The sequence below is a fragment of the Zootermopsis nevadensis genome, unplaced genomic scaffold, assembly GCF_977971745.1.
Source record: "Zootermopsis nevadensis isolate Lab colony 2312 unplaced genomic scaffold, Znev_1.0 Znev_ptg000024l, whole genome shotgun sequence".
NCBI classification, from domain to species: domain Eukaryota; kingdom Metazoa; phylum Arthropoda; class Insecta; order Blattodea; family Termopsidae; genus Zootermopsis; species Zootermopsis nevadensis.
Window position 1 is genome coordinate 14,832,863 of NW_028259156.1, and position 16,774 is coordinate 14,849,636.

At 35.1% G+C, this 16,774-nt stretch overlaps 3 protein-coding genes across 7 annotated transcripts in view; 1 reads left to right on the top strand and 2 right to left on the bottom strand.

Annotated features, from left to right (window-relative positions):
* Nucleotides 1-16,774, top strand: part of LOC110830924 (alpha-tocopherol transfer protein-like) — a 182,946-nt gene that overhangs the window by 100,606 nt on the left and 65,566 nt on the right. The window lies entirely within an intron of this gene.
* On the bottom strand, nt 870-7,474 carry LOC110830928 (clavesin-1-like). Of its 2 annotated transcripts, XM_087355001.1 has the most exons (7): nt 6,568-7,473; nt 6,235-6,326; nt 5,586-5,736; nt 4,650-4,843; nt 3,149-3,256; nt 1,938-2,082; nt 870-1,005 (listed from the first exon to the last, which is right to left on the bottom strand). In XM_087355001.1, exons 1-7 carry the CDS (start codon nt 6,686-6,688, stop codon nt 974-976), a joined length of 843 nt encoding a protein of 280 aa, XP_087211127.1. In that variant the 5' UTR covers nt 6,689-7,473; the 3' UTR covers nt 870-973. The 2 variants fall into 2 exon arrangements, with proteins under 2 accessions (XP_087211127.1, XP_087211126.1); XM_087355000.1 differs by lacking the exon at nt 870-1,005 and having other exon boundaries at nt 1,031-2,082; nt 6,568-7,474.
* On the bottom strand, nt 8,542-16,419 carry LOC110830927 (alpha-tocopherol transfer protein). 4 transcript variants are annotated; one of them, XM_087355002.1, is made up of 8 exons: nt 15,726-16,419; nt 12,942-13,125; nt 12,120-12,211; nt 11,078-11,228; nt 10,212-10,411; nt 9,788-9,895; nt 8,905-9,049; nt 8,542-8,716 (listed from the first exon to the last, which is right to left on the bottom strand). In XM_087355002.1, the coding sequence occupies exons 2-8, from the start codon at nt 13,066-13,068 to the stop codon at nt 8,685-8,687; spliced, it is 855 nt and encodes a 284-aa protein (XP_087211128.1). In that variant the 5' UTR covers nt 13,069-13,125; nt 15,726-16,419; the 3' UTR covers nt 8,542-8,684. The 4 variants fall into 4 exon arrangements, with proteins under 4 accessions (XP_087211128.1, XP_087211131.1, XP_087211130.1 ...); XM_087355005.1 differs by lacking the exon at nt 15,726-16,419 and adding an exon at nt 14,141-14,503; XM_087355004.1 differs by lacking the exon at nt 15,726-16,419 and adding an exon at nt 13,932-14,055.

Consider the following 16,774-nt stretch of genomic DNA (forward strand, 5'->3'; position numbering starts at 1 on the left):
AATATTCAACTACTTCTTGATGTGTTTCCCTGTATCCTTCATCTCCGTTTCTTCACTCATTTATCCTATTCCGGTCAGAAAGTTTCAGGCTGGACGACGGGCATTGGTTTCCAGATAGACACTTTTATCAAGTCAGCTCCTGTTCAACGAGTACTACAAGCTATTTACTCGGGGGATAATGTGATTAACCGTGAAGCTAACAACTCACTTTCACCCCAATCGCAGTGTAAGAAAGCGTGGACCTTCATTTGCACTCCCAGATGGATGTTAATGGCGTCGCGCTCAAGTTCACGAACAGATAAATTATTATCTTTCTGTTTCATGCCTTCACACATTCTCTCTCGGATTTGAGTTCTGCCGTATTCTTTTTTCGTAGTCCCATGCCTAGTTCTATACATACATCATTCATTTTCGTCGTTTCTTTCAACTTTTTCCTCTCTATTCTCTTTTCACTACGTTTTTCGCATCGTTCTTACTTATTCCTTTTGTATTTCACTTCAAATTCTGTTTTGATATCTTGATCTCATCTACATTTGTTCTCTGTCATTCTGCCACTTTCAAGTGCGTATTAGCGACGTCCCCACCCTTGCTCAACCCCTCAAACTTGATGCTCGCTCAAACTCAATCAATAATAATCACTAGTTTATAGTCCGTAAGTTAAAGATAATGTACGCGTTGTTCGAACTGTTGAAAGTTACTTCGTAAGTGTCTATCAATGTTATCCGTGTATACGACTGAATTTAAAATTAAAAATCGAAGGAAGACTAATTGTGTGTAGTTTGGCATAATAATAGATGCTGTGGATAACAGATACAGGATACAGGACTGTGTGTTAGCAGAACATCGAGCTTCCAAACAAAGTACTTACGTGAAATGTGACATTAAATGTTTTTATTTTAATTTGAATTGCATTTATTAAATAATAATTATTCAGGAATAAACCATTTTTATTTCCGATCCTCGATATGATTTATTATGACTTGACGTATCCAAGAGAGAATAATTCTGAAAAATGGTAAAAATTAAAACAATAATTAGGTTATATATAGATGATAATAGTTTTTTCTAAATATCATATCTTACATGACTAAAGATGTGTTTAAAGTTGTCCACAAATTCGAAAATGCGACTTTATAAACACCGTATCATCACATCAACCGATTTCTTGATTTTTATTGCGAACTTCCCACAGTTTTGATCGAGTTTATCCTGTAATATAGGCCGTAAATACACTAATAATTCGTATATTTTTCAAATAGGATGAACACCTTTGAGTGAAATGATAGAAAACGGATCAGGTGACGTGGGCGTAATTGCTAGATCGGGCTTTGGTTTTGTCTCCAGGAAGTCCAGAACGACTCTGAATATCACGAGGCTTTCTGTTAAGTGAGTGGTGGAGGTACTTTCCTTTCTGATAAACACGGCCAGAGCGCGAATCTGATCTCTCGCCTCTATCTAGTACCGGTGTTAATGTGCAGAATAGTTTTTTTAGCTCCTGGCACACGAAATTACTGGTCATATTGGCGAACTGTTCTTTATTATTAGTATGTCATTCCTGGAAGTAATTTTGATGTTGAGCCTTCACTTTATATTTTGCATCTTTCGTTCCAACACGTCGTGTCTTTTGTCTTTTGTCTGATGTTATCCAGTCTTATAATAGCGTTCGTAACCTACCCCACACCGATCCTCTTCAGTACCGGTATTGATTTAGAGGTCGTGGACGATTTTAAATAAATGAAATAAATTAAATCACAGTTGTGCGTCGTAAGTCGATTATCATATCAAATGAATTGTATATATATTATGTGTCATGTTTTCTAGCAGTGAAGTTAACATTATTTTAAGAGGTCCTGTTTTGTTCAATGATTGTATCAGTCATATTTAATATCATTGTATCGTATGTATTAAAATTTCATTTAGTTTAGTGTTTACTTTACCCATTAGTTTCTCTTCGTTGTCAAACAAATATTGATGAGCTTTTGCAAAATCGATTTGAGGTATATGTCCGCCGTACTCCTGTGGCAAGATGTCTGGCGTAATGAACTTGTGTAGTGAAGCCCAGTCTTGGCCATGAAAGTGGATCTGTAAGAATGCAAGAACGTCAGTTATCAGAGGAGCTCTCAGAAGCCTTGCGCAGCACGTAAAGGCAGCAGTTTAAATTATAGTGCGGAAATTATAAATTTTAAGAAAAACTGTTTTAAGTATAAATTGAGACATTATTTGGCCAACACAAATGAAGTATGTTTAAAATCATAAATTATCCCTTGTGTAAAAATTATTATCCTGACATGCTCTTTCTCAAGTGGCTATATCTTCGTCTTCTACAGATGACTCACTCACATAAGTTATACATGATAAATCAAGTTTAATTTCAGCATGGCGATAATCTGTCACATTGCGCTTGGCTTCTTTGTATTTAGTGGTTCAGTTTTGACACATTAAACAATCTTGTCTGTCATTTCGTACATAAATTATACGTCAGGATAGAAATTTAATACAAGATTCCGTGCACTGAAATATTTCTGTCCTCTGTGCTACGGTTTAAAACGCGTAATTTTTACAGTTGGGCCCAAAATGATAGATGAAAAGAAAGATACGATGTTGTATTATTTAGATGTTAACTTTATGCAGAGTTTTTGTAATAAGGACTTCCAAAAACACTTTCACATAATTAAGTCTGACTTGAAATGTCGTTAATGTGAATAATAATGCAGATGTTAATTACGTTTCGTATTTTGAGCCAGTAAATCTTACGTCTCAGTCATTTAGTGGCTGGCTACAAGCTTAAACGACTGAGATTCGATTCCCGGAAGAGATAACCATTACGTTCATTATCGTTTTCACAAAATCCCGTCACTGTTCCCAAATCTGAGGCAGATGAACCCAGTCTACATCCCGAAACACTATTCGTTAATACAGATTGTAATGTAATCACTCCATTTACGTTTATATATGCTAATTGATCTCTTCGGGTTTTTCCAACCAAACTTTTGTATGCATTTCTCGTCTCTCCACCCGACCCGGCTGTTTCATCATTTTTAATTCGATTATCCTAACACAAAACCTCATTTCTATGTTACGTATACTGGTGAATTATTTTTGTCTAATTTCAGGATAATGAAATATCATAGTTAAACATTATACCGACATGTTGCTTTATTCTCTGACCCAATATAGGGTACAGAATGCTGACCACCGTGTCCAGTAGAGAGGATGTGTTTACCACGTGAATGTCAATGTGCTTCCATGGGCGGATCTAGAAAGAGAAGCAGATATTGCCTAAACACACTGTGTAGCTTTTAATTTAATTTAAAATAAACCCTCAGTGTTAAAATGTTCTTATTCAAATATTATGCCCATATAATATTACTGTACTGTATATTTGAGTTGAGTGCGTTACGTTCAGTACTAGGGTTTATACAAAAACCGACTTTTGAAAAAAAACAGTTTTCGAATTCCAGTATTTCCAAAAAAAACGGTTTTCGAATTTTTACAAAAAAATTAAAACAGTAAAAAAATATGTATACTTATTTTAAAATTGTTCAGTTTATTTAATATTCATGGAACTACAAAAATATAACAAAATGAAATATACTCCATACAAAACCAAATAAAATACTAAAATAACTAATATCCGTACATAATATAAATTATAAATTATTATTTCATTTAGTATTTTTCTTTAGGAAATATGATTTCAAAAAACATAAAATGTACACTAAACGATTACTTAATCTTGTTCTTACTCTAGATACAAAATTGCCTGAAATAGAAAATACTCTCTCACTGGCTACTGAACTTGGTTTTATCTTTTTCAGGGCATCAAATAATAAATCTAAATTCTTTGTTCTTTTATTGGTTGCCTCAAATACTGAAAATTCGGCCTTCAGTGTCTTCGGATTTGACATTATTTCTTCAGGTTTCTCAAGAAACCTATGAATTGATTTTTCCATGGCTCCTTTTAGAGCATTGCCCTGATTAATAGTTTCTCCGTCTCCGATATATTCATCATCGGAATCTGTTTCCATACAAGAATTTGGATATATTCTAGACAATATTTTTCCAGATAACTAAATAATATCGAGTTTCGAAGCTAGTGGAAATAAACTAGATTTCTTTGTTGGTATGTTTTGTGGATTTTGCAAATATAGCAAAAGGGTTACCAATCCAACTTGTCTTCTTTCTTGAATTCGTACTTCTAAAGCATTTAATAATTTGGAACTAATTTCAGTCTTTAAATTTTTAGTTCATTTAACAGAAATTTTTACATATTAATTATAGTATCTAAAACCGGTTTTTTAAATTTTAAAAACCTGTTTTCGAATTTTACAAATTTATCCAAAAAAACTTGTTTTTAAACCCGGTTTTTAAAAACCGACAAACCCTATTCAGTACGTCTTTATAGCTATTAGATTTCAGAGAAAAACTTAGGACTATGACTGTCGTCTAGGACGTTGCGCGGTGTAGTCTGATAGAACACCCCAACATAGAATATTCACTTGATCTTCCACACTTGAAATCCTGCTGATATAGGCAGAGTAAAGATCTTAAATTATAATATAAAATCACCATTTGAAGAAGATGGCCCATGACACGTCGAATTGTCTGTTAGACACAGAAATTTATTGAGAATTGTAGTCGTCTATTACCTCCTCCTTTTGCGCGCTTATGATTACAGCTTTAGGTGACAGGAACTTTAAGAGCCGCATAGGAAGACCTCCTACGTCCAGAATGAGCGCGATTCCATTCTTCTGGCTTTGTTCTTCGTCCATTACCAGTTCCATCCACAAGTCATTTAGTCTGATGCATTCCACAAGGGAAGTCGTTTTGGTATCGATGTCACCTGTCCCATTAAAGATACATTTGCTCATTACCATCATGAGTTTATTTCCTTTCTCTGTTCCTGACCTAGCCACTCTATGTTTAGGTTATCGTGGACCTAGGTATGTTACTGGAATAGATATTATACCTAAACTCCACGGATTCAAAAATATTGTAGCTGGCTTAGCGCTTACGAATTCCTTCCCTTCGCATTACAGAGGTAATAGCAGAGACAATTACGTAATATAAAGGGCCTTAAAATAATTATGGTTTAGTAGGCTTAAAAGTAGAATTATACAAGACATGACCAGACCTGCTTTTTATACGTGCCCAAAGTTCTATAAATTAGAGAAATTAATATGAAACGGTGTTGAAGTTTCCTAAGTCCCAACTAATTTCTGAAATAAATATCAGGATTTGCACTCAGAGATCGAAACGGGGGGGAGGGGTGATACAGACTAACTACGAATTATTAGTACTAAATACAGAATTCCATATCATAATTTTATAGTGGCAGCAGGAAGAAATTTTCAAGGTAATTTAGAATTATAGTTTACAGGGAACAAGAAATATTGGACTGACGGTAGACGGATTGGATGAAAGAACTTCGAAGGTGCTTATGATGAGTTGCGGTTTCAAATTAAGGAAGAAATATCGCCAGAGATACTGAACACTTGTGAAGCAGAACACGTGCATCGCTTAGTGAACCTGAAGCCAACTAAATTAAATCACATAGACCCCTTTTCTTGGCTAATAAGGCTTACCCATTTTTGCCAAAAGCAAACGACGTCCACTGTGATCTCTATCCTGCAGAATTGTGAAGAAGTTCTGCGAAAGAAGTTCCTTGTACTCCGAAGGAGATTTGCTACAGAAGTATTTCTCGTGCTTGGCCTTAAACTTGTAGAATTTCACCATCTGAAAATGAGTTTATTTTGATGAATTTATTAATTGTTCATATGCTTGTTATTCATATATCTGGTGCGTATTTAGGTATTTGCATATAAATTTCACGTATTCTAATAACTTCTGGTCTTTAAACCCTGTAAATCATCCATTACCGTCCATGTTATGTTGTGTACACACCACATTACCCTTCGAAGCCCACCTGCTAAAGCGTTCAGTAATCTGTATTTTGTCCAAAAAGTATGTGTGAGTTTCGTATCATTTTCAAAATAAACAGAACTTATTTCCTTAAATAGGATTAATTAACTGATCTTTGTAAACAAGACATGAGTTTTCTTTAAGGTAGGAACTTCATATAAGTGAGCTTCTACTTCAAAAGATTTATATATTTTTAGGACCGCTCCATTACTCTGTGTAGTATTCATACGATATTACATTCCTTTAATCATAAGAATGTCGATTGTGGGAATATACTTCACATTTTACTCAAAATGATTTTTATGTTCTCACCTTGTCGAATGCTTCTTTCGGATTGAACTCATTTGCCCACAAGTATCGAAGCATGAAGCTGTCATCCGTCCTCACTTTGAGGTTCCTCTCACCTGTTTATAGGGGACACTGTTAGTGACCCAGCCTACAGAAACTCATTTTCTGACCGGATTGATAATTTTGTTCAAATAAATTAAATTATTTCCTATATAGTAAGCCTATATAACGCTGCAATATTGCTAAATTATGCCTCGTTCACACAATATTAATGTACTTTCACACAAGTTACAAGAACGTTCATTTTATATAAATATTAACAAGATGTAACTTAAAGTATCGTGGCTTTAAACTCACCTAAAACAAGTTCACGCAAAGAGCTTATAGCTTCATGAACTTTGACCTCGTCACCTTTCCTGGTGCTGTCATCATTTGGATCGTCTCCAGTGGAAGACTTTGATTTGCTTTTCTCGGACATATTTACTGCATTGCCGCTACTAACTACTACTTTATTGCGCTCGTACTCTGAACGTATTTCACACGAGTATCGTCAGAAAAGTACCACACGCATTATATCTCAATTAAATTACTGCTCTGTTATCTTTCTTCGCCGTGTATTAATAGATAAAAAGTTGTTATTCATCTCAAACAAATAAGTCACTGGGATAAAATTTCTATTGATTATCGTTTCTTTCTTATTTTCGCGGATTGCGCTCAAGGTTATTACGATTTCATACCTGTGTTATTTTTATATCTCTTTCATTTGAAACAGTGCCAGTTTCGCTTTCAATTTTTGTCTGATCTTTTTCATCCGTGGACACTTAAATATTTAATTTTCGCTGTTTCGATTTCCCTAATATTTTTGTCCTCAGTCCAAGATTTACATCCACCAAATTCTCAAAAAAAAAATTCTCATTCGTCTGATGTTCTGTTTATCGCCTCACGCGGTAATCAGTAGCGATGCATGTTATTGCCTATGTCATGATCTTCGTCATAAACTGCGAAGCTGTTAATACATTGGAAGTACATGTATAAATGATATTCCACATCCACACACGTATTAAAAAGAAGTTATTTACAGTAGACATAAATTATAGCGTCCTCTAAACTGACACTGTTGTCATGTGAAAATTTCCAATTGTTTTAAAAAATTACTAAAATTTCTTAAACTGGCAAACTGGCCACTTTCGAAAAAGTTTGAAACCCAAAAATTCCCAAACTTACACTTTTTAAGAAATTTAAAAACTTACAAAATTGGCTGTGAACATAAAAAATAAGAATTTCGGGAAATTTTCAAAATTAAAGAGAATTTCAGTTTTAAAAATTTGTAAAAATTACACAAGCATCAAAAAGTGGCTAAAAACTAATAAAACAAAATATTAAAACGTTTTCGAAAATACACATTTTTAAAAAAATTATAATATTTTTAAAAATTTCAACAGATAAAAAAATTCCGAAATTTTGAAAAAGCTCTAAAATGTAATAACTTCCAAGAATTTTGAAAATTTCGAAAGATTTTCAATTTAGAAAATGCATAATTTTCCAAAATATTCTAAGAATCTAACATAGAAAAGAATCGTTGAATTTAAAATAATAAAAGTACGTAGCCTCCATACGAATCTCGAAGGCAAACAAACAAGGTCAGATCGAGATTAGGTCAAGGTCATGGCAAGTTGAAGCCAGTGTTAGCCCAAGACTGGGCAGAATGTAGGTTATTTGGGATGGGTTAGGGTAGGTTCTGTGAGGTTATGTTGGGTTGGTTTAAGTAAAAAAGTTTGATAATTACACGAATCTGCTAAATTATCTGTGAAGGTCATGAAAATAAAAATTTGCGGAGGTTTTCAGAAATTAAAGCTCTGGAAATTACAAAAATGTTTAAAATCTTGAAGAATTACAGAAATATTTAAAATTGGCGAGTTATCTCAAAAATTAATTTTTCCCAAAATATTCAATATTTTAGGAGAAGAAGAAATTTGAAGAAATAAGATGAGTGTTGTGGACCGGGTTTAATTTTCTCATTATGCTGTCCAGCGTCAAAACACTTGAGAGCATATGTTGCATAAAGGCTTGGAATTTTTAACCAGCTGAGAGACCATCAGTTTCGTAAAACGTATTTGCGGGTTTCCGTTATTCGTAAGTGCCAGTTATTTCCATTTTATGCAATTTTTTCCTGTAATGTAATAATTCCATATAACTGCCGTATTTTCGGCCCATTCGCCTTCAAGTCTTATAATTCGTGTCTAGTGAAATAATCATGAATTTTTCATCTTTACGATGAAATTATAATGTATTGATATCAGTTGAAGGGTGATGAATAATCTCAAAACATACTTTTTGAGGATAAATTCTGTTTTATATGCAGTTTATATGTTTGTGTGTATATACATTAAATTTGTGACTTCTGTTTGCGTATAAATCTTTGGAGTAAAGAGACGTGGAAACAGGAACGCATTTCATTAGCCTCGTTCCCTTCTTCATGTGTTTACGTATCCCATAGAAAATTGTTCTGAAAAATATTAAAATACAGTATTACGTTACAGAGAGAACTTTTTATAACCGTGAAAGTCTTACGAGTTAAAGCTTTTGAACCTCAAAAAGTTTTGACTACATCCTTGTAAGTTTAATGAAAGTGGATATTCATAGATATCATTCTTTACATTTTTACGTTCAAGCCCCTTACTTACTTCCACTTACCCACAAGTTTTTCTGAATTTTCGTAAAGAATCTTCCGTAGTTCAGTGTAATCCAGTCTAGGAATATGGCCTCCATATTCTTCAGGCAAGATTTCAGGGTTGATGTGTTTATGAAGCGAATTCCAGTCTCGATTATGGAAGTGAATCTGTTCATACCAAAATTACATTAATCGCATAACAAGCTGGGAATTTTAGAATAAATGTGGCTGCTTATTTTAAATCCGTCATCAGGGCGATGAATCGCCCTGATTACGGAGGCAGTATGACCTCTGAGACGTTGGTTAACATCGACCAGACTACACAGCGCAACAACCCAGAAGACAGAAATCTTCATACTCACCGCTGTGAAAACCTCAAATCATAATAGTTGAAGTTTTCCACCTTTCTTGGAAGCAAAAGGTTCATTACCGTGTACATCAGAGTCAGCCAGTGGATCCTATCCTAAGCCAGAGGAATCCAGCCCACATCCTCAATCCCGATATCCCTAAGGTCAATTTTTAATATTAATCTCCAAAGAAAAGTTAAAAATCGAGGGTGGTAAAACATCATCTTTTTTACACTATTCTTTATAGGAAATGAATCTGAAAAATACTTATTCACACAGACTTTACTCTAGGTTTAATTTAAATGCATTTTAATTAGTCTAAATAGTTTCATTAGTATATCCAGCCTAAGAATAATGCTGTAATAATTAAATTACATGCTTTCTTGAAGTACATAAATAGCTGATGTACGCTTGTTGTAATCTCGTTTTCCCCCGGCGTCTGGCAAATTCAAAGTATCTGCTCATTAGTGAATCGATTTTATCGATATCCTCATTGATGACCCTCAATAACTTCCTTTGCCTACGCATCCTGCATGAAATGTCTTCACCTGATACTCACGTGTTCCTTCACTTTCGAGTCTAGGAAAGGATATACGATCGCTATTGAAGTGTTCAGCAGGAAAGATGTGTTCACCACGTGAATGTCGATCTCTCGGAATGTTAAGTTCTGGAAAAGATATGTTCATTTGATAACAGGTATTAAACCACACACCGTTGCAACGAGTTGGTGCGGTATATGTCCAAAAAGGATTGTAATGTAGAGTTCGTTCCCTGTTAAGCCTTTTGTTATTACCTCAAATCCTTTGTACGGACTTAAACTTGCCTAGTTGAAAAGCATTACTCTTGACTTACTACATTCAAATTAGTTTTGTGAGCCTGTGTAAAAACTCGCAATTATAATTTTCCTTGTAATCCTGTACTCCAGGAAGCCACACTCCACATTTTTCCCTCCGTGAAACCTGATAAATCATTGTTCAACTTACGTAGAATTTTCGGGAGCAAATTCTAATGTTTTGTGGCGTGAGCCATCTGAATAGTTTCCACGAATAGCCCTCCATGTCGATGATGATAGCCAGACCGTTCTTCTGAGTCTCTTCTTCCTCCATCGCCACCTCCAGCCACATGTCGTCCACGTAGTTGATGGTGTGAATTGTGACATCTTTCTTGGTGCAGTCTATGTTTCCTGTAACAGTCGTGTGATCTCTGTAATGCATCCTCTTTGCGTGCATGTTCTAATAAAGCCATTCAAATGATATCCCAACGCTGGCCTTGTAATTCTGGCGTCCCGGGTTCGATTCCCGGCGGTGCCCGAATTTATAAATTGTGTTGGACAAGGCCGTGGTCTAGGCAACACGGAGATTTCCTCCGGGGCTTCCCCGGTTTCTCCGTGGCACTCCATACACACTGAAGAAGGCAATGTCAAACCACTTCTGTATCACCTGCCTTAAAGCATATATGAACAGGTAACAGTCCGAGAAAAGGATGGAAGGATCCTGTTCATAATATGTCGCCAACCTCCTGTAAAGGAGACGGCGTAATAAAGAAGAAGAAGAAGAAATGATATCCCATGTCGATACCTTATGTCTTTAGGACAGCATCCTTACATTTTGAAATACCCTAATTTTTCTGCTCCAACTCGGTATTTTCTTCCTTGCACTACAGTATATACTTAAAACTTAAGCCACTTTTATTCTATGTCTTTGTTAAGTATGTCAATAAGAGTTTTGATTCTAGGAGAATCGTCAACAGTGTCGTAACACGCCGTGTTACGTCTGTTGGTTTAACAAGACGTTGCTTCTGCCCAATTATCTCCAAACTGTTTCCTTGAAACGTATAAAAATTCTCTCACCCACTTTGACGAGGTACACCCGCCGGCCCCTGCTGTCTCTGTTACCAAGAAGGACTTGTGCGTTCATTTCAATAATAGTCGCATATTCGGACGGTTGTTTGCTACAGTGCCATTCCTTTGTCTCAGACCGAAATTTGTAAATGTCCTTAATCTGAAACAAAATGAATTCCTTGTGCTTATAGAACAGCTTTATAAGAAGTGAAAATAATGATTGAATGTTTATACGGTTATTTAATGATGTCGTTAAAACTGTATCTATATGTATTCTCCACCAATCAGCAACTTAGATACGGGTGATTCTAAGACTGTCTCTGTATCCATAATCGGGGACAGATATCAGACCCCGATGATATTCTCCGGAGTATCCGGAGGTTTTCATATTTTCCTCAGTTTTGAAACGAATGTTATGCTCTTTATTTTCAAAGAAATCACAGCCGCTGTCTTCCACGTATTCCCCAATTTATTGCACACAATTATCCTCAAATTTGGCGCTGGAAGAACATTGTTAAATAAATTGAGAAATACGCAGTATACTTTACATTAATATACGACATGTATATGAAAGTTTTAAGTTACTTTTCAATTTATAACTATTATTTCTACTTGTATTTTTGGAGTTCTTTCAATAATTCGAACAGCAGTGGATTAAAATGGACTTAGACCAACGTAATTTGATCAGATGGAAAAAGAATTCACGTTGTAGATAAGACATTCATTTTTAAAATATTTCAAAATACAGTCTTTTTTAAATTGGTATGAAGAATTGCAATATTGAAGTAAATAATAAATTCTTCTAAAATGTATTTCCTTGAAGGTACTTTGTAACGAGAATCAGGGACAAGGTTTAGCCTGTGTCATGTGTAAGTTCGTGTACTTATTCCATGGTGCCGAGTCCTTTCTGAGGAGCCAATAGTCACTTAGCGACTCAAGAAATTCCCAATATTTTATGGAACCCGAAGGTTCATAACCGCGTTTACAAAAGCCCGCAAGTGATTAGTTCGTGTGCAAATAATAATATTAACAATATTAAACCGTACAGTACCTTAGTGAAGGCCAGATCTGGGTCGAAATCCACCCATCTCAAATACCGGAGTAGAAACTTGTCATCGAGTCTTACTTTTAGATTTTCTTCTCCTGTGAAATATTTAAGCGAAAATTAGTAACATCTTAGGAACAATTAAATTGCCGTATTACAGAACGATTCTCTACAAATCAATTCCACTATAATCCACACTTTCATACTAAGATAGTTTAATTAGGTCACGATTGAAAAATCATCCTTCTTTAAAAACCGTTTCCATATCATGTTCCCATACAGGCCAATGTCTCCTAACTGATCTCTCTCCTTCAGGTTTCTAAGAAAATTTCTACTTGTTTTCCTTATTTCAGGACTTTATAATCAGGACTTGCTTACACCCCGGAAACCACATGAGTACATATGTATATGTATATATGTATATATATATATATATATATATATATATATATATATATATATATATATTAATTTTGAAGTTAGTGAAATAACGTCATAAATATTTGTCGAGAATTATTTGCCGCTAAATGAAAACGTTTGAGCACATAAATTTTCAAAATCCACCTAAGATATTATGTAAGTTTGTGTTGAAATAATCAATTGGATTACCTAAGCCGCCACAGAATATAAGCACTCCGTGTATGTTACTTACGTCAATTCTTCTTCATTGTCGGCACACAGACAATAAAAAAAACACTACAATGCTGCACTTATAATCGATGACATAATTTTAGTTCTGTATGAACATTTTTTACAGATGGAGTTACGACTCTCATATTTCCCCTCTTTCCATATTATTTACATAAAATTACAACAACAAAAACTTACCTTCTAGAAGTTCATGCAATCTTTCGATGCACTTTTGGACTTCAAACTTGTCTTTATCTTCGTTCGTCTTAGTTTGTAGCGATTTGGGCTTATCCTCTGACTTCTTGCGCGCCTCCTTCGTTGTCATTTCTTTATTTCGCAGTGATGAGGAAGATTCAGTAGTTTCCTTGCTTCAGAGTTTCAGCTAATACAAAAAATACGCACGCTTTGTGACATATTTCTGATACAAGCTTACGGAACAAGAAATTATACCGTCTCTATCTCTTCAAGGACCATTATTATGTTCAGCAAGATTCTCAAATGACGTGTTCCAGCATCATTGTCAACAGAACAGTCCAAGGTTTAAACATTGCATGTAAAACTGTGGTCACAGCACGTGATGATTCTTTACGATTTCACTGGACCGTGTAAAATAGGCGTATAGAGGAAATCCGTGAAATGGAACCGCATAGAGTAATTTTACGTTTTTATATTGGGAAAAGTTTGCGTCGTTTTTCGACATATAAAAAATAATTAACCCGTAAATAAAACATGTCTTTATTTATCAGTACTCTTAGGTTTTCATTTAAATTCGCTTAGGGAATTTGAAAAGTGGTGCTTGTATTGGTAACCTACACAAATTAGCATTACCTTCTTAATATGGACTAAAAGAAGGCATAATGGGTATTTTTATATATAAAAGCCTGTGAACATGCCAGATTTCCTCTATGACATATCACTGACAGTTGTATTTATAGTTTAAAAATCTCCATTCTGTTTCTGTAAAATACAATTGCCTTCTAATTAAATAATAATGTTGAACTACGAACGTAACTTACCTTGTAAGTTTACGCTGTCGGGTACCACTTTCTCGCATTTATGTTAAAATGCCCCAAAACACATCGTATTAATTAAGTTAATGTAAATTAACACAATCGGATAAACTCACGAAAAACAAACTAATGCAATAATAAGAATATTACTTATACTTCTCCTACTCCATGTGCTAACCTGCATTCTATTCGTTAGCAGACATTTCTCTAAACTTCTGCAATGTCACATTCTTCCAGCTGGTCACAACATCTGCTCACACAGTTCTTACGTAATACAGCTGTTATCATGTAAAAAACTCATACCCAACGATAGTGGCCTTGGGCCTTGGTTATACCGTCCTCGGGATATCGCATATAATTGAAACAGAATTCATATGATGTACGTACCATTCTCCATGTGTTGGTTTTGTCAGTTCACATCTTCTCAACGAAGGGCAAACAAGCTTAAAGAACTGGTTCGGGTAAAATGAAAACGTTTTCAAACCGCGAACACTTACACTATTGTGATATAGAGCATGACAATCAGCCTTTTGGGCTTCAGAGCGATACTAATATTGTATATGTGGCCTAAGGTGGAGGGTATACACTAGAAAGTTTTACGTACTAGGTAAAATGCTGATCTGCGTAATGAGTAAACAGAAACCCTGTTCACAAACGGACAACTCAACGGATTCTTCCCTGTTCGCAGATTGAAGTGAAAAAAACAGAGCTTGCTAATCAGAACACAGACGAAGAACATTTTATCATTTGGATGGATTATTTGTCTCTGAAGTCTGCTCATAATATTCGCACCCATTAACTAATGTCTTCTATACTATCTACTCATTCATAACCACGAAAATGTATCAAGTTCAGAGCACATGGCTTTTTTTAAAGAATCCTTTCGTATATGACTTCTTTCAGATCTCTTCATTCGAACTGGCGAGTGTTTTGAAAAGAAAACGTTCATAATCACAGGAAATTATACAGGTAATATTAAAGCTGGTGTCTCAATTTCTTGTGATGTGGTTACAATTTTACAAACTGCAGTTGCCTTACGAATTTTTTTAATGGTACAGTTGAAAGTGACGTCATAATATTGCTTAAATAAAATTGTCATACATAGACCCCTTCCTTTACATTTCGAACTGCGATGTACTCCCTGTAAACTGATGGTTAGTCTGTTGCTTATTTTATCCTACAGTTGTTCACTTTCTTTATCTAGCAGCTGATATCATATCGACACGTCTTTTCAAAGGTTTTCAAGAAAGTATAAAGCTATAATTGTATTCACATTGCTCAGATGTAAGGCATGGCCAACTTTATTCTTATTGTAAAGTATGGTAATCCTAGTTTTCTTCGAAGTAAATTCTTCTTAAATAATAAGATTGCATATAACTTCCATCGCACATTTTAACAAACTCATAAAACTGTGTGCGTAGGGCCATTTTGGTATAACAAACGCTAGATTAGATTTCAGAACAATTTATTTTGGTATCGTATATAGAAATATGTATACTAGTTTTTATAGTTATCCCTATTAAAAGGCATATGTTGTACCAAAATTCCTTCCAAAAAAAATTATTCATTAATTTCACTTCGTTGTTTGGGGCGTCATAATATATTATATTTTATGTTTCAACAAATAAGGAGAAAATAACTTTTAAGATGCATGATTATTCTAATTGCGAATAGACGCCTGTCAAGATTTTATAAAATTGTATCAGTCCTTTGGGTCTTTTACTTACTTGGCTGTTTTTAAATTTCATCAAGATAGATGCGACTCAATTTCAGTTTTCGGTATAGACCGGGAGTTCGCGAGGTTCATGAAATGGAAGTATTCAGTTAGCGTAGAGACAGTTTCTTGTAGGCTACATCTGAAAATTCTGCTTTAGCTTTCCAAGATGGAACCTACTCCGTGAAGTTGGTGATTTCGTCATCTCCTTGTATGTTCCACAGACTAACAGCTAAGCCTTCTACAGTGCCCTCTTACCTTCATGAGTATCGTGACGTCAGCAGTTCACTGTTTAAAAGAGTTGAAAATCTTTGGAATCCGCCAACCTGGACCTTCTCGCTGAATCCGAACTCAACTGTAGTCATCCAATGTTAAACAGCTCAAGTGTTTCGTTACACTGGCGGAATCTTCCTTAGCAGCGCGTTTAAGTATGTTATTGGTTGGAATTATAATCTTTCAAGGCATTCAAGTTTATAAGCAGTAACAAAAGTAGGTTGTCTTTATAGGATTGTCAGAAATGTTCGTGCTTAGTGTGTTGTAAACACGTTCACATATAGGTCATTGCAATTTCCGTTATACTACATAAAAAACAGTGTTTTTGATAAGCTGATAGTCTTACAGCTTGCCTCGTTTTAAGCACGCAGATCTAGCCATATGATCCATACACTTGACCCTGTTTTGATCCATTCGAATCCAGCCCACGTCAGTATATACTCTTTTCTTTAGGGTCAATTCTGCGTGATGCTACCATCTATGTCTAGGTCTTCCGGGTGATATCATGCATTTTTTTTCGTATCTAGTACACACCATTCAGCATAGTGTGCATTGGTGGTTAGCAGGATTCACGACCCATCAGTACATGGGTTCGATCGGGACCGCAACAATATCATTCATTCATATGCATCATTTTGTGTTCCACATTGTAAAACGGCTTTAAACGAATAGAATCACGCTTGAATTAAGCACTAGTCTAGTATTTGGTTTGCAGTCGATAAAAAGACCAAGAACAGTTTAAGAGTAGCAGGTAATTCAATAAAATGGTACTAAGATTATGGCTAAGAACATTCTCTTTGCTGTTTTACCCAATAACTGGTCGTAATAAGACCAGAAAAAGATAAATTAACGCTGCTAGAAAAGGTTATCTTTTCTTCTTCGCATTATATCTCAAGGGCAGTAACATCTGTCTTCTTGGCGATAAATCCCAAGGGCACACATTCTGGTTACAGTCTAAAGTTCACATAATAACATTCCAATTAGTTCTGAAATAATTATTGATAATCATAAATATGTCCCGATGTCCCTCACTA

What these genes read in the sequence shown, in the direction of transcription:
- LOC110830927 (XM_087355002.1), bottom strand. Translation starts at nt 13,068, where the DNA reads ATGACAACGAAGGAGGCGCGCAAGAAGTCAGAGGATAAGCCCAAATCG. An exon ending in GGTGTACCTCGTCAAAGTGG is followed by an intron (nt 10,412 to 11,077) that starts GTGAGAGAATTT and finishes CGACTGTTACAG; the next exon opens with GAAACATAGACTGCACCAAG. An exon ending in AAATTCAGAAAAACTTGTGG is followed by an intron (nt 8,717 to 8,904) that starts GTAAGTGGAAGT and finishes AATATTTTTCAG; the next exon opens with AACAATTTTCTATGGGATAC.
- LOC110830928 (XM_087355000.1), bottom strand. Translation starts at nt 6,688, where the DNA reads ATGTCCGAGAAAAGCAAATCAAAGTCTTCCACTGGAGACGATCCAAAT. An exon ending in CGAAAGAAGCATTCGACAAG is followed by an intron (nt 5,737 to 6,234) that starts GTGAGAACATAA and finishes ACTCATTTTCAG; the next exon opens with ATGGTGAAATTCTACAAGTT. An exon ending in TAAGCGCGCAAAAGGAGGAG is followed by an intron (nt 3,257 to 4,649) that starts GTAATAGACGAC and finishes TTCTCTTTCTAG; the next exon opens with ATCCGCCCATGGAAGCACAT.